Raw genomic sequence first — 22,188 nt, forward strand, 5'->3', positions numbered from 1 at the left:
GAAAAACTTTTTTTTCTGGTGTATCACTCTACCTCCACATACGCGCCATTAGAGCCGAAAATAAATTAAAAAGTAGTACATATTTTCCCCCTACTTTCAGTTGTCGGATCAAAAACTTTAGTCATTTTAGCCGTGATTAGTCCCATGGGCTTACCGAAAAGGGTTTACAGAAAAAAGCTGTATGTTTTTTGTCACGATAACACCCAGTCATCTGCTTAGTTTTATGAACATTTTTCTTTTCGCAACAAAGTTTTTTCGTTTTTGAGAAAGAACACTTCGTCCATCATCGATTTCAAACGAAACATTTTGTTTTGTATATTTCCCAAACCTCCTGCAACTTGGATTGGAAATTCACATTTATAGTCAACTTCCAGCTTTTGATATGTTTATTTGATGGTTTTCGAGACATTCAGTTTTTTTATTTACAATAGTTAAATTAAAAACTATAAGAGATACTGTAGCATTGGTGTAACGATATTGAGAGAAGATTGATAGATGATTGAACTAGGTTAGAAGTTTTTAGTCGCTTGGCTCTGTTCAGTCTCCTAAGAAGATTATAATAGAGTATTTAGAGCCACTTGTGTAAACATCGCGACTCGTGAAATTATAACGAGCCCACTCTCCAGCTCCACTCCCCACTCCAACATACATCCACTTGTGTCCACTTCTATCCAGACGAGAAATGACCTCATCTCTTATCTTCTGTGACGTCACACCCACTCTACTCTCCATATCAGACAACACACTCTTCGCCACACTCTCTCCCTTCTCCTTCTCCTCTTCAGTTGCACTGATGCGGTTGTAGTCTGAAAAAGGGACAGAGTAGATGTGCATATTATAGGGATACTCTGTCTTGTTCATCCACTCTGCCGTCTCACCAACTCCATCTTTACACTTGACACTAAAATCACTGTTTTTAGATTGAACTGTGATGAACCAAATTCTCTCAGGGTATGCTATCATAAAGGCATCTCTGATCTCGTCTGCTGTATCCTCTGTGTTCTTCCCACTTGTTCCTTTCAACATTGTATCTGCAGTCTTCTTCCACTGAGCTGAAACAGTTGATAATAACCATAACTATAATATCCCAATTTCCACTTATCCGGTTCCGCTGAGACAAAATTATAAAGGTGAATTATATAATTTTCAAGGTTTACTACAGCCGCCGCCCTATAAAAGTTTTAAAGTAAACTTCAAATAATTTTCATTACGTTGTACATAGACTTGAATGAAAGAACGAATAAGCGATATTAATTTGGAGTTGGAAGAAGTAATCGGTTATTTGGCTTCCAGTGAGTCTATAAAGAAGAGAAGCTTCTGGTTTCAGTCAGATATTGTTGATTTCATTCCGTTAGTATAATGTTTACTTCGTTACTCAAGAAGTACTATTATAATGTTATCATAATAAATCCAATAATTTCAACTGTCATAATTTTTCTATAAATTGATAGCCGATTATCATATCAACATGTCGACGTACCTTAACATTAGTTTGAATCTTAACGCCCTTACTTTTAGGAATTGAGAAAATAAATTATATGGATTGAAATTTCACAACTTTTAGAATTTTACTTTTTGACATAAGCTTTTAAAAAGTTAATCACAGAGACAGGTGAATCAATGATTCAATCAAATTATTGTTTTTAATACGGATAAGATCGTCATAGAGCTTTCCGAACTAAAGGATGCGTTAAATGAACTTTTATCAATAATCTTGATTTTTTCACGTCTGATTTTTCAAATCAATTTTTAAAATTTATTATTACAGGAGTAGATAGATTATCAACTTTGATGGTCAAAGTGATTTATATTAATCATTTGAATACAGCAGTTTTGTTTTTGAAAATTTTCCCCTGGGGTTACTGGCCTTCTAACTATTAATACTCATGATGAATTAGTCCTTAGTATCTGCATTATACACTTCTACAATTTGTACAAACTTTCGCAACAGTCTCCGAAAAATGAAGTGCGCTTCTTCATTCAAGAAGTAGTTCGATTAATTTATGAGTTTACAACGGACGACTGTGGTACGCTTCTCAACCACTCCCTCCTTTTGGCTCCTGACTGGAGCTTTACATGAAGTATGGTCAGATCCACTTCTTAGCCCTGCCCTGATGGTGGATGGTGGTCGGGTAGTAAGGCTGGCTGTAGTAATCATGACCTCATCTGGAGTATCTATGAGAGCAGTCCATTGATCTGGAGCTACTTAGAGCTGACTGACATTCCTCAGGTTTATCGCCCTCCCAGAAAGAGAGAATGGGCCAATTTTTAGCAAGAGTGTCCACGAGTGAAAAACTAGCAAGATTAAGACCAGTGGTAAGAAAATTCGAGTAAAAAAGAACGGAAAAAACAGAAAAAAGACAGAGACGAGCTCTAGAACATTAGACAACGGCTAGCGAAAGACAGGAAATGGTCACGAGACATGACGAAGAAAAAGATGACAGTGAGCATGAAACGTGAAAGTGAGACAAGAAACCGGGGAGTCGGGAAAGAAACATCCAACGAGAAGTAGAAAAGTGTGAGTATTGCCAACGACAAAATTGACAGAAAAACGATAGCCAGAATCAAAACAACCCAGAAAAGACATAGAATGAAAAAAGGTTAGGGGATAGCCCCGGGGATGTCAGATTGCAAAAAAGGTAGGTCCTTTGCTGGGAATAATGATCTCTCGGGATGCCAGTTCGATCCTTTATTTATGATAGATGTCAACAGAGGTCAAGACACTTCAAAATACTAGTTTAATACATCAGACGGCACAAGCATGAGCGAAAAGGAGGCGTTGATGTTTCAAAACCGAACTAAGTATATCAATGAACACTAGACAGAGAATGATATACGTCAGAAGGAATCATTATGGGCAAACGTTGTTTTTACCCTCTCTGATTTGATCGCAGCTACGCATATATGAGAAGCGTAGATGAAGGTTTTTCACGAGACGAAAAGCGAACAATTGAACGGATGAGCGATATGCGATATGGTCAGAAACTAGCAGAATTCGATAAAAATTAGCCTGTTGATCCCATTTAGAACGTTGGAAAAAGATAAAAAATGTAACAATTATCAAGGTATGGTAAAACGGTACGGTTGTTTACGGTTAACTCAACTTGATTCTAACTCATATAATTCAGACACTGAATTAGAGGTCAACAACTAGACAGACCTAGATTGATTGACAGGCAGTTTCCAGCTAACACTTAGTAGTGATATGAGAAACTCATATAAACAAGAATATAAATGATGATAGGTATCACCTAAAGTGATTGACATCCAAATAGGTAGCCGCTCACATTTCCCTACGGATGTGAAGTTGAAATACATAGTAAATTAAACTTATTGTAAAAAGTAGCAACATTGAAATATGATGTCGTAACTAGCAACACGAAGAAACTTTGAGTTCTAGGATTATGCACAGCCCTCTCTCTGGGTAACGAGTTTTTCAGTTTTAGTTTTTATCCTCCTCTGGTTACTTCCACTTGTTTGCCACCCCTTAGATATCTCTAATGATCGATTCAATCATCATCCCTACAATCTTATTTACAGGTTTTGAACGCCTCGTACTTCATTGAGTCCCCGAACTCTCGCTCTGTGCCTCCGAATCTCCTTCGTCCTGGCGGCTGTTCAAAAGACAATCTCTCGAGACTAATGCCGGTCTGTTTTGGCTCTCCTTCCCCCGTTTTGTTTTCGTATTCCGCACTTTAGCTCCTGTTCCCCATTTCTCGTGCGTCGTCGTTCCGCTCGTCCCTTGACCCGCTGCGAGTACTTCTTCCCGCGCCGCAAACTCGACTGGTAGTCGTAATAGTATCAAGTACAATGGCTGATAGTCCTCACCGTCCGAGTCCTCAGATGGTTCGGCAATTATTGCTTGTTTCGGAATGCTTACAATTTTCGGCCGCTTCGATTTAGAACTTCGTGTAACTCCTAGTTTCGCACTTGTAGCATCTCGGTTACTGTCATCGGTTTACGTTTATTCGGAGCAGTCTGTTTGGGTTTCGCTGCTACGGCACTTTTTCAAAGTACAGACCAGTTTTTCAATTAGATGGTATGTTTAGTTCAGATACTATAAATAGACTTCAATAGTTTGTACCGGTTCAGCGTACTGCTGGTAGTACGCTGGCAGATGTCGGCGGCCTCCCCACTCCCTTGGTGAGACAAATTGTCCTTTGACCCCTCCTCTTCCTCAACTTCCATTTGCTAATTGCTGTCTAGAATCACGAGTGCCTTTCTAAGAGTTGGGGGGAACACCAGGTTGGGGGTTGGTAGATATACTTTTCCGAAAATTTGAGTACTTTGTCTTTTATCCGACGTGTTGATGGAAGTAACCATAGCCGATGGCCACCTTGAAAAACTGTCCGTCGCGGCCAAAACATACTTTTTCTCTTCATTTAAATTGCTTATGGGGCCCCATAAGTCCAAATGTAAACATTCACACGGTTCCTTTAGTTCGGGAGTATTCCGACATCTCCTTTGGGTAGCAAGGTTTTTTTAGTTCGAACCCGCAATGCTTACCTTTCTGCCCACTTTGAGTGCTGTGGTTAAGCATTGCGTTAATCTCCGAACATTTTTGTTTTAGGACCTTACTCCCGTTCGGATTTTTCAGACTTGGTCTTTTCATGAGATTACGCAAAATGATATCCGCTTCTCGGCCGTGATGTGCTTCAAAAGTTGTTAGTTTCGTAGTCGCATTTTTTGAGAAACGCAATTCGCCTAACGCTTTGTTGACCATACACACTAGAGATTTAATTTCCTTTTCCGTTGCATAGGTGAGCACGAATTCATTCACTGGGGAGTATATTACCTCGATGCCTTCGCTGTTACAGAAATTTTGAAACTTTTTGGACGTAAAACATGACCCTTGGTCTACGTGGATTCTTCGAGGTACTCCGTGTTGGTAGATATACTTTTCCGAAATTTGAGTACTTTGTCTTTTATCCGACGTGTTGATGGAAGTAACCATAGCCGATGGCCACCTTGAAATTTGTTCGTCGCGGCCAAAACATACTTTTTCTCTTCATTTTAATTGCCTATGAGGCCCCATAAGTCCAACTGTAAACATTCACTCGGTTCCTTTAGTTCGGGAGTGTTCCGACATCTCCTTTGGGTAGCAAGGTTTTTTAGTTCATACCCGCATCCGTGCACTGTTGACAGTACGTCGCTTTCGCCGCCAGATTTCGGTTCATATAGGGGTACCAAATTTGCGGAGCTGCCTCGAACACGTTTCGCTTCCCATGCTGGTAAAGTGAATCCGTGCTTCTACCAGTACTTGGAGTGTTAGACGAATTACCAGTCGCCCGTCTAACCAAATGCAGTTGTCCTTGAGTGAAAGATCGTTGGCGTATTGAGCCCAATGTTTTCCCACCTTCGTCAACTCCTCCTTCAGGTTGGTCATCTTTTGTAAGGCTTCTTTAATTTTAAGTAAAATGACATCCGCAGGTATGCTTAAAGGGATAAATCCCAAATTAAACAAGTCAGGTGAGGCTGTAGATTTTGTAACATTTTTATAATCGCGTGGTATTAGGTTTTTTAAATGGAATTAATTCACCTGGAAATTTAGAAGAAATGGATAGAACTGTAATATTTTTCGAATCCCGTGCATATATAGAGATCGCTGGGCTACAAGATTTAAAACAGTTATTCCATCGCTGTTTTCAAAATTAGTGTTTAGTCTGATCGAAGAATTTACTTTTGAATCAATTTTGATGACTGGAAAAGAACAATTTGTTATTTAATCCTTTTTATTTCTTCGTAGTAAATTAGACTTAATGAGCCGTCTTCCAGGTGAACGACATATAGCGCACACTGAATATTCCTTTGATTTAGTAGTGATATGAGAAACTCATATAAACAAAAACAAAAATGATGATAGGTATCAACTAAAGTGATTGACATCCAAATAGGTAGCCGCTCACATTTCCCTACGGATGTGAAGTTGAAAAACATAGTAAGTTAAACTTATTGTAAGAAGTAGCAACATTGAAATATGATGTCGTAACTAGCAACACGAAGAAACTTTGAGTTTTAGGATTATGCACAGCCCTCTCTCTGGGGAACTAGTTTTTCAGCTTCAGTTTTTGTCCTCCTCTGGATACTTCCACTTGTTTGCCACCCCTTAGATATCTCTAATGATCAATTCAATCATCACCCCTCCCATCTTATTTACAGGTTTTGAACGCCTCGTACTTCATTGAGTCCCCGAACTCTCGCTCTGTGCCTCCGAATCTCCTTCGTCCTGGCGGCTGTTCAAAAGACAATCTCTCGAGACTAATGCCGGTCTGTTTTGGCTCTCCTTCCCCCGTTTTGTTTTCGTATTCCGCACTTTAGCTCCCGTTCCCTGTTTCTCGTGCTTCGTCGTTCCGCTCGTCCCTTGACCCGCTGCGAGTACTTCTTCCCGCGCCGCAAACTCGACTGGTAGTCGTAATGGTATCAAGTACAATGGCTGATAGTCCTCACCGTCCGAGTCCTCAGATGGCTCGGCAATTATTGCTTGTTTCGGAATATTTACAGTTTTTGGCCGCTTCGATTTAGGACTTCGTGTAACTCCTAGTTTCGCACTTGTAGCATTTCGGTCACTGTCGTCGTTTTACGTTTCTTCGGAGCAGTCTGTTTATGTTTCGCTGCTACGGCACTTTTTCAAAGTACAGACCAGTTTTTCAATTAGATGGTATGTTTAGATTCAGATACTATAATAGACTTTAATAGTTTGTACCGGCTTAGCGTACTGCTGGTAGTACGCTGGCAGATGTCGGCGGCCTCCCCACCCCCTTGGTGAGACAAATTGTCCTTTGACCCCTCCTCTTCCTCACTTTCCATTTGCTGATTGCTGTCTAGAATCACGAGTTCCTTTCTAAGAGTTGGGGGGAACACCAGGTCCGACCTTTCTGCCCACTTTGAGTGCTGTGGGTAAACATTGCGTTAGTCTCCGAACATTTTTGTTTTAGGACCTTACTCCCGTTCAGATTTTTCAGACTTGGTATTTTCAAGAGATTACGCAAAATTTTATCCGCTTCTCGGCCGTGATGTGCTTCAAAAGGTGTTAGTTTCGTAGTCGCATTTTTTGAGAAACGCAATGCGCCTAACGCTTCGTTGACCATACACTCGAGGTTTATGCTTCTTTTCGGTTGCATAGGTGAGCACAAATTCATTTACTGGGGAGTATATTACCTCCATGCCTTCGCTGTTACAGAAAATTTTTGCACGTAAAGCTTTTTGGACGTAAAACATGACCCTTGGTCTACGTGGATTCTTCGAGGTACTCCGTATTGGTAGATATACTTTCCCGAAAGTTTTATACTTTGTCTTTTATCCGACGTGTTGATGGAATTAACCATAGCCGATGGCCACTTTGAAAAACTGTCCGTCGCGGCTAAAACATACTTTTTCTCTTCATTTAAATTGCTTATGAGGCCCCATAAGTCCAAATGTAAATATTCACACGGTTCCCTTAGTTCGGGAGTGTTCCGACATCTCCTTTGGGTAGCAAGGTTTTTTGGTTCATACCCGCATCCGTGCACTGTTGACAGTACGTCGCTTTCGCCGCCAGACTTCGGTTCATATAGGGGTACCAAACATACCGAGCTGCCTCGAACACGTTTCGCTTCCCATGCTGGTAAAGCGAATCCGTGCTTCGACCGGTACTTGGAGTGTTAGACGAATTACCAGTCGCCCGTCTAACCAAATGCAGTTATCCTTGAGTGAAGGATCGTTGGCGTATTGAGCCCAGTAGGTTCCCCATCTTCGTCAACTCCTCCTTCAGGTTGGTCATCTTTTGTAAGGCTTCTTTAATTTTCAGTAAAATGACATCCGCAGGTATGCTTGAAGGGATAAATCCCAAATTAAACAAGTCAACAAGGCTGTAGATTTTGTAACAATTTTATAATCGCGTGGTATTAGTTTTTTAATTGGAACTAATTCACCTGGAAATTTAGTGAAATGCACAGAACTGTAATATTTCTCAAATCTCGTGCATATTTAGAGATGGCTGGACTACTAGATATAAAACAGTTATTCCATCGCTACTTCCAAATTAGGGTTTAGTCTGATTGGAGAATTTACTTTTGAATCAATTTTGATGACTGAAAAAGAACAATTTGTTATTTATTCCATTTTATTTCTTCGTAGTAAATTAGACTTAATGAACCGTCTTCCAGGTGAACGACATATAGCGCACACTGAATATTCCTTTGATTTAGTTGACGTATGCGGTATGTTAATGTATCAATTTTTATCGGCCTACTATCTCACGCATGTCTTTCCGCTCTCAACCATTGATGTTCGTACGCATATTTCCCGTTCTCGATTCTTCTGGACGAGTCCTGTTAAAATTGATTAGAACCAGTTTCTTCTATTTCGAACCATACTATTTCGTTTAGCAAGGGGCTGACCATCGACCTTGAAACTAAGGAATTTCCCTATAGAGTTCAGTTTAGCTACGGTGAATAAGTTATCGTATTGACTAAAAGGCTTTGGGGGTTTTGCTCCGTTTGATTTCGCGATTTTTGCCGATTTTTGCTCCGATTTTTGCTCCGATTTTTGCTGCGATTGATTTCGCGGTTTATGTTCTCTGACGAAATCGAACGGAATTAGTCTGTCTAGCCATCGTGTTAATCTCGAAGAAAGGGTTTTGTTTTTCTTAGTATTTCTGTTGAGATATGGAATTCAAGCCTTATGATCTGCGAATACAGTAAATGGTCTTCATACATATAGTTTCTGAAATATTCGGCCCCTCACTCAATTGCCAACAATTCCAGCTCATTAGTGAAGTATTTTTTTCCGCTGCGTTTAAATATTGTGATGCGAATGAGATTGGGCGCCCCATTTCTGTACCTAATTGTTCGATTACCACTCCGAGACCATTTTGACTCGCGTCACAGATAATTCTAATATCTTTTTGAATATCAAAAGGCTTTAATTCGACGATGTTTGCTACCCCCAATTTCATTTTTTGAAACGCGTTTTGACACTGCCAAGAAGCGGTGTTAGTGGCGCTGACAGTTCTGCTATTGCCAGTAGGTATGTATAAAGAGTGAATCGAGCCCATAAATGATTTTAATTGCGTGACAGTTCTTTGGGGCAGCGAGCGCGTCAATTGGCGTGGTTTTCCGTTTCAGATGTGTTACTCCCGATTCCGTAATGCGGTGTCCGAGCCACTCGCAATATTGCTTTGCGAACTCTCATTTTGGTTGTTTCAATGATATGGTCTCACGGTTCAGTTTTTGAAGGCTCATCTCAACCAACGATTGGTTTTCCACTCCGGTTCTCTTGGTTGAAACCAAGATATCATCAATAAAAGCCCACCAGTGAGAAACTGCAAAGCACGCCCGTTTCTTCACCAAGTGGGATTTGCCCCTACGCATAAGTTAAATCCATCGTGGTAAAGTACTTGTCCCTTTGTTTTTCCTCGGAATTAAGAAGTCATATCGCTTGTAAAAATTAATCTATGTTCGGCATCTGATTATTAGCTATTGACTATTTTTATGCACCTGTTTATTAGCTTCTCGCAAAGCAAGCGCTAATATCTCCGAGCTGTCCTTTCTTACGATAAATATAATTGACGAAACAAAATATCGATCCGAACATTCCTTTAATTTTTCTATGTGGCCCTGTGCCAGTAATTTGTCGATCTCCTTATCCACTTTGCTTGGCGTGTCACTGGCACCCCTCGACGTTTTTGTTTAACCGGTACGAAATTTTTGAAAATTTCAGCCTGGACCTTATAATTCCTAATTTTTCCAGTTCTAGTGAAAATTTTGGGAAAAGCTTACTAAAATAATGTTGCCAAGGTTCCATGTCCTGGTACTCTGGTTCTTCGGTTTGCTCGCTCCCGCATGCAATTTCCGCCTCTTGGGTACTCATAACTGCTCCCCTTGAATTGGTTGGATTGGCGTGCATGAGTTGTGGGCCCAGCTTCCCCGTGAGGTTGCATCCCACAATTGAGGGTCTGCTTCTGCTTCTTCCGATGACCCTTACTTCTGCTCGTGTTTTCCAACCGTTTGATGCTAAGTCCACGTCCACTTTTCAAAACAAGTAAAGGCAATTAAAACTCTAGTCTCGAAACTCTTCGTCTTTAGTGTTGTTCTGTTTCAGGTCAACTCCAGTTCTTCCCAATGTTTTCCTTAAGACCTCCAATGTGAGTATAGATATAGGCGATCCATTGTCAATCCAATTATTCATTGGGTGTCCAGTTATGCTGATCTTTAGCTTTGTCACGCAATCGTTAATAGTGTCTCCCTCTTGCGTCGTATCGCCATGACCATATAATCATCGAAGCTCTCCGATGACAGCGAATCCCTTTTCAAGAATCTTACAGAATTAGCATGTTGTGAACTAACATAAACCGAGAGGATATCTTCTCCTTCAAGCATTTCATGCCCTTGATAAGTCCTATTGATTGTCTTACACGTGACAACTTCTTTCCACAGCATGTCTTCTCAAAATGACCCACTTTGTGCAAAAATTGAACGTGACGAATCTTGTTGGGCATCTTTGTCGGTGTTCCGGAGTGTAATTCAACTGCTCGCAATTAAAGCATCTCCGATCTCGCGTTCGGACTCCCCCCATTCTGGTATGTTCCAGGAGTTTTTGTTTCTCGGCACAAATCGTTTTGAGCGTCCCTGTTCCGCATAATTAAAATAAATCTGTCTTTCACCATTTTTTGCTCCTGAGTACCCAGATTACAACTCGCTGCCATTCCACTGAGTTCCGCGTAGAAATACTCCAAACTCTGCCCTTCTTTTCGTTTCCTGGTCAATAATTGATACATTTCGTATGTCTCATTCCGCTCCTTCTTGAAAAACGCAACACATAATTCTAAAAATTGCGGGTATCGGATCGTTTCCATATCCAAGTGTGGGTGCTGATTATGCAGTGCCCATTGTCCTTCGTGTCTAAGACATAAGTGCAAATTAGAGATGAGTGTCCTCTCTCCATCTTACCTTGATTTTCTTCCAACACCTCCCAGTGCAATGATTTGTATTTCTGTTTAGAACTACTCCATGTTTCGCCACTATCGCCTAAGGAAATCTTTGCTTTCAATGTTTCCAGAGTGGTTGCGGCTCCACTTGATTCGGAGGCCAGAATGCAACAATTCCAAGGGGGGTTTTTCTTCCTCCATCCACTGGCTAGGCCATATCAAAGTATGGTAAAACGATACGGTTGTTTAAGGTTATTCAAGTTGATTATAACTCATATAATTCAGACACTGAATGAGAGGTCAACTAGTAGACAGACCTAGGCTGATTGACAGGCAGGTACCAGCTATCACTTAGTAGTGATATGAGAATTTCTCAAGAATATAAATCATGATAGGTATCAACTGAAATGATTGACATCTAAATAGGTAGCCCCTAACACAATTAAGACGACTGGACTCATAGAATATGGAGAAAGATGGTTTGAGACAAGTGGAGAATATACTTGCAAATCGCGGAAATTTTTGGTAAACAATACAAGGAAAAGTTCGAAATCAGTTGGCTTATTTTCGGGATTCCTAATAACGTAAGCAAAGGGGAGAAGTTCAGCTGTAGATGTGAAAAAGGCCTTTTTACATGGAGACGATATTAGGAGATCAATTTACATTGTTGTCCATGCAAAACGACAAATGAAGGTGGCTGCGAATGGATAGCCGAGACAAATCAGAGACAGGTTTTTGTTTTGTGGGATTGCAATTATAGCAACAAGATAATCGAGTGACGTTGACTTCTATAACAAAGAAGACGAGTGAATAGCAACTGATGAAATAATATCAACTGATGATTAAAAGAACAATTCCAACACTTCCCTCACTCGGGAAAAATTAAGCAAGGTGAAGGTAAAACTTAAATACTCATACTCTTTCCTCTGGTGACTGGGAAAACAAAGAAGAAATCACAACAAAACAAGTTGTATGGAATTAAAGTGCAATTTAAGAACAACATTGATGGGGTGGATGAAGATTTAAGAGCATAACTGATCCATAGGTTTTTATGAAAAACTGTGACTGTCTGAATGGTTTTAAAAATTTCAGTACAGAGCAATTAATGAAGGCTAGAAAATAGCGATTTAGTGTTCTTAAAATGTTAACGGTATGAGTTGATGCGGAAGAGTTTATCAATTTAGTGTAATTATGCTGAATGTGGCTATATCATGGAAAATTTGTTAACTTAGCACTTAGGTTTGTCGAAGATTGTGGCAAAAATCTGTACTTCTGTTTAGATTTTCCCTTCTTCTTGGGTTGATCCGCAAACTTGGACACTCTAGGTGATTTTGATCCGGAGGTTGAAGTGTGATTACCACTTCTGTCTGGGTCCTAGGTTCAATTTTTCTCGTCTGGAGTGGGAGAGCTTTTATAAGCATCTTTGGTTTAGCAGCTGAGCAGCTGTGGTTTAAAAAGGGAATGTGAAGTTATATTGAAAGTCTTTGGTTTCTTTCTTTCAGAAAAGCGATGTCGGCATTTCCAAAATTTTTCCGTTTGGAAGACTAATAGCGGATTCCAACAAGCTAATTGCTTTGTATTTGATTTTGCGATTCTTATCTCCCCATTGTTACTAATGGACACATTTCGGAAAAACTTATAAAAGCTTGCGTGTATGGTCAACGGTTGTCTTCTGGATGATGAACCTCGTTTAGTAGGTGAGGCAGAGGGGTTCAATTAGTATTCTTTTTCCGATGCATTTTTTTTGTTTGCGATACGGAAATCCAGATAGCCGTCCTTCACTTGATTAATTGCCGCCCAATCATGGGGATTATATGCAGATTGATTAGCTTGGATCTAAAGTTTTTTGCGTTGTTATCAACCAGACTTTTTACTGTGTACTAAGTTTGCAGTTGTACTTAATTGAAATGCAACTTGATTTCGATTGAATCGTACCTGTTAGGTACCAATTGTTTTGAGATAATGGGCCGTTTAATGCAAATTGTTTTACCCACGGCATTAGTAATATGTTCTCGTCTGTATTTATAGGAAAATTTTTTGAAGTTGAAAAAAGAAATGATGTCCCAAGAAAATTTTGTTTTTTTTTAACATTTCTCTACATTTGTTTGCAAAAATAAGTGTTTTATTTTGGATCTTTCAACATAAATGGAGACTAAATGAGCCGAGGAAACTACAATTTGGTAATTTACACTTATACATTGAAAGTTATTAAAACTTTTATAGCCTTTGATTTTTCAAAACTTTGATTAATTGCGAAGAAACCATCAGAATTAATTTGATAAAATTAACTCTGAAAAAAATTCCCTGTTTGAATAAACCAGGAGAATGCAATTTGAAGTACAAAGTTCAGAACAAGTATGTTAATAGTCACATGTTTCACACTAAAAAGTTGTGGAAGCGAACTGATAAGTTTATTACGTAAAACTTCGATTAAGTGGTCATTGAAGTATTCCAAACTGTGGCCAATCAGATGGCTTTTCTTACAATAATACCATCTTCATCCAATGGATTGTAAAGTAAATTAATAATGTTTTCACTGTACCGGTTTCACGTTTTTTCGTCAAAGTATGGCGTTTGGACATTTTGCAAATCTAGAAACTAGATCTGGAAAACCCATATCTTTCCTCGCGAGGTGTGTTTTACTGTGAATTTAAATGGTAGTATTTTGCCAACCGAGCGTGTTAATCGGGCGTCATACGTTTTTTTTTCATTCGCTTGATTCACAGTGCGGATGGATAAATAAGCTTTATAGTCCACTATAACTCCAAAGTTCGATCCGTTAAGGTAGTTCCTGTAACGTTCGACCTCCCAACTAAACTCAGAAGTTTGAGTTTTTTAGTAGAAAGTTCGCGTCGAGTGTATTAAGTTATCTATATGCGATTAAAAGTGTTTTTTTTCGGTTTTATAGATTCAAAAATGCGAAATAGATTCGAAATTTCATTTTTTGATCAAAAGTGGGCATAAACTATTCTGTAAGTTAGCTAAATTAGGGACGGAAAAACTGGTTTGATGATCGAAACGAGACATTTCCACGCTCCACCGAAATGAAGAGCAGATGGCGGGTTAACACGCCAGTCGATTGGCTTCTGCTGAAGATTGGTAGCTATTTTGTGTTTCTTGATATTTGAGGGTTGTTTCATGATTTGCTTACGTGCGGCAACAAAGTATTCTGCGTTAGCCGAAAATTTACTTTAGGAGAACCATGTCGAACCATGAATCTAAAAACTGCTGTTAATTTTTTTTCAGTTGTCAGATTATCAGTAGTTTTCTAGTGGATTGCAAGCTTGTTAAACAAGTATAAAGACAAATGGAGTTTTTTCTCTGGTAACGTTTTCAGCAAAGTAGAATGGACCGATGTAGTCAAGTCTAATCTTCTTTAATGGATATGAGATTACGCGACATCGAAGCGCCAAGTCATGAAAGGGTTTAAACGTTTCCCTTGAAAGCGGCGACAGAAGAAATAATAATGGCATAAGTGTCTCAAGGTTTTTCTGAGACCCAAAACTAGGAAGCTTTGTTGCAAGTAGTATCGTACCAATTTGGTGCCGAGGTGCATGTTTTTATGATGAGTGTTTTTAATCATAAATTGAATCGAAGGTTCCTTTGCATGCCGAAAAATTGGGAACTTAGTTGCACCTGGAGTTAGTGAAGGTCTCACTCGTCCTCGCGCACGATTAGGTTTAACACCCATGAATAGTGAGTATGATAGTAAAGCATCCTTGTTGTCCAATGCCTTCTTGGTAGTTAAACGCTAAAAAGTATCGGGGAAAGTAGCTCGTTGTGATTGCTCGTCGAGTAGAGTTTTAGCCATCTCCCGGTCGTCTATTCTAAAATTGGGTTTTCGTTTTTGCCGAAGAATGTCTTTGATTTGTACAACACGACCAGATGCACGGAGTGAAGAAGCCAATCGGAACATCTCGAAAGATCATTGATTCTTTCCCTTCCTTGCGCTAGTAGAAATGTTTTCCCGTTTCACAATAAAATTGGTATGTAAAATTAGTGTAGTAGTTCTCTCATTATCTGTAGTTGTGAAAACCGGCTAAGTATCATTAGTTTTGGTTGATGTCAATCAGATTCTGATCAGAGTAGAAAATCCGGTGGTTACTGTCCCACGTCCTGAAGCAGGATACATCTTGTAACGTGATTGGCAGGTTTCCGTTAACCGGGTATATAATGCTAATGTTGGATTTCAGAAGTGTTGATCCATGCAAGCTTAGAGTGTTGATCAAGACTCTGTACTTGTGTTGATCCATGCAAGTACAGTCGCACTATCCGTCCAGAAACTATCTTTATATCTGTCCAGAAATTGACCTTGCTTCTGCCAATCATGAATGATGATTCTTTATGGGCTTAGTTTGAAATAAGGATGTATACGCAATCTGCCATGGCGCACTGAGAAGCATCGGTGAGAGCATTTACTTGCATATCGCTATGTTTGTCTATATGGACTATAAACCTCGGTAATTTCACAATATTAACTTGACCTCACGGTCGAGTCCATTTTTTGATAATCGGGATGTATTCATCAGGAATTTCTTGATCCGAACTTATACCAGATTGCAAGAACTTTCGAAGCAGTATCTAGAGTGTTTTGACAAAGGGAGCATCAATTCAGAAAGATAAAAGATTCTGGCTACAGTAGACAGAGTTTGACGTAGTGACGTTTCTTTAGCTGTTAAATTGCTTTTCAGTACGGGCTGAATAATGAGCGTGACATTCGTCGTATCCTACTTCACTCACAAAAGCCGATGAAATGTATTAAAAGTTTCAGGAATGGGTTCGTTGAGAAAATCAAGCCCTTCTATAGTATTCGATATAATTTCGTTAAAATAGAGTCCCATTTTTTGGAATGCCACCTTTTTTTGCCTTAGTTGATTCCCGGGTTCCAGTAGCTTGCCCAAGGAATAAACGAAATTATCCATGTAGATTTTATTATGAATTACATGCTGTATATTGGGTTCTTTTTTGCAGAGGTCGACGGCTGTTTGATGCAGTGCAAAGATCGCAATGGTGGGTGAGCATTTAACTCCGAAGTCTAGACGCGTATTTTCTTACTGCTTTTCGTTTTTATCGTCTTTTTTATGCCTATCTGCATGAACAAGCCTTTTGTATCCCCAGAAACTGCTATTGGTTTTTCTCTAAACCTCATTAGCACACAAACACCTCAATAAAAATATACGATCCCGTCTCTAAAAAGGAATTGATAGAAATGCCCTTGAATTTCGATGCAGATTTTGATACACTTCGAATTTTACCAGATTTCTGGGGATTTATAACCTGATGATGCCGTAGGTACCATTTTGTAACGGACGCAGATGCAGGAAAGTTACGAGTATCACATAACCTTTATCAATATCAGTTGATGATGATTTGTCGTGGAATTGCATTGTGAGTTTGTCCTTTTGTAGTCGTCATTGTAGAGATTCAATATGAGCTTAAGCAACAACGTAATTGCTTGGCATCGTCATGTTGTTCTTCCAATGCAAATTGATTTGGTAGCAATTTCCGTCATGTTGAACGCTTTGTTGCATAAAGTCTAACTGCTTAGTATGTGTCTTTGAAAATGGTCCTTTGGTACCTTAGAAGTTGTGCCGAATTCTTCAACTTTCCGAAATTTTTCAGCAACTTCATTTAAGGAAGCATCCTCGTGTTGCTTTATGTCTATGAAACCGGTTAGATGATAGTTGCACTGCTCATCTAAAAACTTTTGATGAAGCAGGCGCCGGTTATCGACCATCTCAGCAAAATGCGAACTCCATATGGACTCTCCGCAACGTCTTTGTTCGACATACAGGGACTGCAGGTAGTTTATTTTTTTTCCAAATCATTTTTTTTGGGATTGTTTCTTATTGCAGTTTAGAACAGCTCAAACGAATTAATTCGTTCTAAAGAGTTACCATCGATTTTTATGAGCCTAATTTCGTGAAAATTTTGAGACTCTATTGAAATAATTTGTGGTTTGTGTTTTGATCAGTTTATCAGAGACCGTGATTGACTGGAGTTACGATTCTTGAGAACGGTCGATCCGTAGAGTGCATGTTGAGACCTATCGCACCAGTCTGCGACTGTTGTAGTGATGGACTCAATGGATATGGATCATTTCCGTAGAACTCTGGGTTTTCTTAGGAACCAGCTCGACTGCATATATCATCATATTGTCGTCGATGTGATGGCCATGAAAACTGTTGCATAGATCTGGAGTTCCCTGTCGTAGTGTATATTTCTTGAGTAGTGCAGTCAAAGCGGATTGGCTGGCAAAACGCAAACGGGTGCCGTTGTTGTATTAGTATCAAATTTAATGGCTGCCGTAAAAACAGGGTACGTTGTTAAAGTTCGCACAAGAAAACTTCTGCTGGCTCTTATGTGAGGATAAATGCAGAGTACAGTGACTGGAGGAGCCATCTATTTGTATCCCTTTGTAGCATTTTTTATACCGTCGCATTTGATTCATTAGTGAAAATTTGCGGGTACGTAGTGGAGAGGCATCATTCTTCCAGTTCAAGCAGGCATTTCTAAAGCCGTTATTTCTATGAACGCTTGATGTGAGATTTTTGGAGCCATTGTTAAAGTAAGGAAGAGGTTATAGGAATGGCTTGATAAAGTTAAAACAGAAGTTTTGGAGTGGATGAAAGTAGGTTTAGGTACCAATTGGTTTTTTTTTGTAGACAAAAGATACGAACGGTCATGTTGGCACTTCGAGCGTGCATATTTCGTGTAGGGTTTTTATAAGCATTTAAGAAACTATAAAGTATCGCGTACTTCTCGTTTTAAATACCAATTATTTTTGATAATTTTCTTAGCGGTGAGACTTGACTCAGAAAACAATTTTACCTTTCGAATGAGATGCAAAGTTTGTTATAAAAGGTTATGTTATGGGCGTTCTTATCTTTTGTACAAGTTTTGAGAAAACTTTTGGCATGTTAATTGACTTTACTTTTTTTCAGTTTTGAACGATTTTTTTGAAATTTTAACGCTTTAGACAATTTAAGGCATTCAAATTTCTGCATATACTTGTAAGGAGATATAAATCTATTTTTTTTTGGTTTCGGTTCAAACAAATTTTGTTTATCAGGTTTTTGTCTATTAATTTTTTTTTGTATATGGGGAAACCTGGTTTTTTTGTTAAATTCTTTCTTGGTACTCCGAGGATTATCAATAAATTGATCGAATAAAAATTAAAATTTCACACTTGAGATTGAAGAGTTTTTTAATTTGAAGTTTAGCAAAAATTTTAGAACAATTTGAATTTTGAACTATAGCACAAAAACGTTCTTTTTCTAAATCGATTCTCGATCTGAAAACTTTGTTGAGTGACTTTAATTTTTCAGGAGGTTTAAGCACAAAATAGATTCTGAATGAGCAAAAACCTCTTTCAAAACAGATCTCGATTGAGTTTTTTGAAATTGAGATGTTGATGTTGAGTTCCTGGAGGTTCGGACCTTCAGACGGAATCCTTGAGGTTGGCCCCGAAGTTGGATCCTGAAATCGTGTACTGCAGTAGGCCTTGAGGATCGCGTCCCGAAGATAATGCCTGGGATTGGCACCTTGAGATTGGGTCCTTAAGAGTGGGTCTCTTCAGATGGGGTCCTTGAAGTAGGCCCCGGAGTTGGATCCTGAAATCAAGTCCTGCAGTAGCCCTTGAGGATCGCGTCCTGAGGATAGGGCCCGTGATTGCCACCTTGAGACGTGGTCCTGAAGGCGAGTGCTGAGATTGGGACTTTGGGCTCTTTGAGATTCGATCGCCGATTTTGGCTTCTGTGGTCAAGTCCTGAAAATGGACCATGATCGCCGACAGATGGGCTCCTTGAGATTCGATCGCCGATTTTGGCTTCTGTGGTCAAGTCCTGAAGATGGACCCTGAAATTGGGACCCTCTGATGAGGTCCTTGAGATTGATCCCGAAATAGGGTCCTGAGATTGGGTCTTGAAGATGGGCCCTGAGATTGGGGTCCTCGGACGAGGTCCTTGAGATTGGCCCCAAAGTTGAGTCCTGAAGATAGGTCCTGAGACTGGGACCTTCGGATTGGGTCCCTCAAGTTTGGCCCCGAAATTAAGTCCTGACTATAGGTCCCGAGAATGGGCCTTCGGATGGGGTCCTTGAGATTGGCCCCGAAATTGATCCCGAGATTGGCCTTGAGGTTGGGGTCCTTGAGATTGTGGTCGCCAATATTTAAGACTCTTTGATATCAAAATCTTAAATTAATCTTAGATTTTCATCTTTTAGTTTATATATCATCAAAATTATGATCAGTCTCCAATAATCTATAATTGAGCAGTGTCAGATTGCATTTATTTGAATTTCGGATAACTTGTGAATGTCTCGCGTCCGGATTTAATCGGACTATGACAATCGGTTACAAGTAGTTTTTTTTAAATTGTTTAATTGTTCTTTTTTCATTTAAAAAGCTGGAGACAAATAGCCGCAATTATTTTCTATATCCGGTTCTTAACCCATATCACTTTTTCCAAAGTACAAAAGGTAGAAGTCAATGAAATATCAAGCAAACTTATTGAAAAACGGAAAACTTTTTGAGTATTTCTCACCTTGTGTTTCCATTTCTGCTTTCTTTTTCTGCTCTTCCAGTGCCTTTACAGCTGCCGTTGCCTGCTGCTGTCGCAATTTTTCCTCCATCTCAGCTGCTTTTGCTTCCATCTTTGTCTTTTCCTCCTGTTTTTGCCGTTCAAACTTTTTAGTGAGTTCCTGCTCCTGTTTTTTAATCTGCTCTTGTTTTTCATTCAATTTAGCCTCCTGCTCCGCTTTTTCCTTTCTGTGTTTCTCCTCCATTTTTTCCTGCTGTATCTTTAGCTTCCTGATTTGATCATTAAGCTTCGAATTGTCTTGCTCATTTGATAACTTTTTCTCAAGATCTTCTTGCTGCTTTTGAATTTTCTTCAATTTTTCTTCAAGCTCTCTATCTTTTTTCTCACTCTGTTCATCAAATTGCTTCTGCAGTTTTTCATTTTCAGTTTGTTTTTTCAGCAACTGACTTTCCATTTCTTGTTCCATTTTTCGCAGCTTCGCTTCTAACAGTTCTCGATCTTTTCGCCTTTCCTGGGCTATTTTGTTCAAGTCTTCGGCATGCTTTCTTTCCATAGTGCGACGATCCTCTTCAGTTTTCTGCTTTAGTGCGTCCATCTGTTGGGAGAACTGCAATTGCATTTCTCTCATCTCCGTTTCCCTATAAAATCAGTACCATTTGACCCTGTAAGATTATGTTACTTGTATAAAACTATCGTGTGAGAAAATTTAAAAATGATTACCTGCGTTCAATTTCAAGTTGTCTTTGCCGTTCCACTTCTGCGAGTTGCTTTTCTCTCTCTTCCATCTGTCTTTTCAGCTTCCTAGACTCTGTTTCAACTTTCTTGACATCCACTGTCGGGAGAGGAGAGGCTCTTTCAACCAGCTGCCACAAGTCTCGCATCCCTTTTTGAAAAATTTCCTCTTCTTCCCTGTTTCCTACATCTCGGCATGCATCCAGTATGATATACTTCAATCCTCTTCCATTGGAAAACTTCTCCTGCACAGACGAAATATATTTGACTGCCAATTGGGCATCGCTCTGCTTGGTTATTCTCAATCGATGTTGAACACTTGCCGAATCCATTCTGAGACACGTAAAAACTATAATTGCCTGCTTCCAAAAATTTTGTCCAAACATGGCTTCGAAGATTTTTATCATTCCAATTAAAGAACCGTCTAATCTTCTTTCGCTTCCGTTGACGGCTAATATGAATAAATTGACATGATCACACTTGTTTCTTAACTTCATCACTAGGTCCGAGATTATGGTCGCGTCTGTATCCCTATCAGGATCGTCAAATCCAATGGTGTCAATTAAAGAGACAAGGTGTTCTCTGCTTCCGTTATAGTGCACGTTTCCAAACGTCGTACTTCCGGTACAACCCTGCGTTCCAGCAGAGACGGGGAATAGTGTGGCATCGTGGCCCTTGCCTGCAATCACATTGCACAGGCTGCTCTTCCCCGTCCCTGTTTTGCCAATGATCAGAATTTTCTTGAACATGTTTCCATTTATGTCTTCAACAATACAAGTGTCTCGGGGTTCGGATACCTGACTGCTCATTGCTGCTGCTAAATCAAACAAAACCATCAAACTTTTAGATTTTCAATCTTAGAATTTCAGCAAGGAATACCAACTCATCACCAAAGGGTCCCCCTTTTGTATTACTTAATGTTTAATGACGACATCCATTTTTGGCGACCAACCTTAAGACGGCATTTTTGACCTATTTTTTAAAAATATGGCCGCGGCGCAAATAAAAATTTCATGAAGCGCTCGGAAATTAATTTAGTCTGCCAAAAAGGTTGTGAAGTTCTCGTAAACTTTTTAAATTTAGCTTCCCCCCTGCTCGAGAAAAGCCTAGATCCGCCTCTGATCGAAATAATATCAATTACCTACAATCCATAAAGTCATTTGTTATCATTCAAAAGAATGTTTTTTGAGCACTTGAGAATTTTCGAGCGTTACCAGTGGATTATAGTGAGCAATATAGTAACATGAGCAAATCTCACGTGTTTCAGGCCACTCAGGCAAATTTTTGGTTCACTATTACTATTTGTGAATCAGAATTTGTTCAACTATTTGTTACACTATTTGTTTAACGAATTATTGAAAAACGGACGCGAATTTGCCCGATCTTGGAAAATTCAGAGCAGCTTTGTGCGACCCAAAACAGAGAACTCAGGGCATTAGAATTTTGGAGCGACTTCGCGAGACCCAAAATAGATAAGTAGTGAATTGTGCTCTGAACTTTGCACAAAACTTGGCTTGACTTGTTGTTCGGTATGACTTGTTCAAAATGAAATTTACCTGGGGATAAAACCATGCTAGGATAGATAATTGATGGCTCAAACAAAGACTGGTTTAAGAATATATACACGTCAATTATTTTCTAGTAACTAACATTTAGTAGAGTTTTAAACTAAAACTACTTTAAAAGTCAACCCGAGTCGAGATTTTTCACCTAATTTGAAGCAAGATTTGAGCAGTTTGAGCGGTTTTTTTAGACAATTACGCTCAAAATCTTGCTTCAAAATGAGCGGTTTGAGCGGTTTTTGAACGGTTTATCAAAAAAAAAAAAACCGCTCAAAAACCGCGCAAGATTTGAACAGTTTTGAGCGGTTTATCCAAAAAAACCGCTCAAAAACCGCTCAAATCTTGCGCGGTTTTTGAGCGGTTTTTTTAGATAAACCGCTCAAAACCGTTCAAATCTTGCGCGGTTTTTGAGCGGTTTTTTTCGATAAACCGTTCAAAAACCGCTCAA

The 22,188-nt window shown here is 39.4% G+C and overlaps 1 protein-coding gene across 1 annotated transcript in view; it reads right to left on the reverse strand.

Moving 5' to 3' along the window:
* Positions 1-446: 446 nt before the first annotated feature.
* Positions 447-22,188, reverse strand: part of LOC134851540 (uncharacterized) — a 38,280-nt gene continuing 16,538 nt past the window's right edge. The window contains exons 4-6 of the mRNA XM_063867669.1: positions 20,167-20,995; positions 19,450-20,084; positions 447-1,052 (exon numbers count right to left, since the gene is read on the reverse strand). Coding sequence (XP_063723739.1) covers positions 538-1,052; positions 19,450-20,084; positions 20,167-20,995 — 1,979 coding nt within the window. The 3' untranslated portion in view covers positions 447-537. The remainder of the gene's footprint in view (positions 1,053-19,449; positions 20,085-20,166; positions 20,996-22,188) is intronic.

The sequence above is a fragment of the Symsagittifera roscoffensis genome, chromosome 7 (genome assembly GCF_963678635.1).
Source record: "Symsagittifera roscoffensis chromosome 7, txSymRosc1.1, whole genome shotgun sequence".
NCBI classification, from domain to species: Eukaryota; Metazoa; Xenacoelomorpha; order Acoela; family Convolutidae; genus Symsagittifera; species Symsagittifera roscoffensis.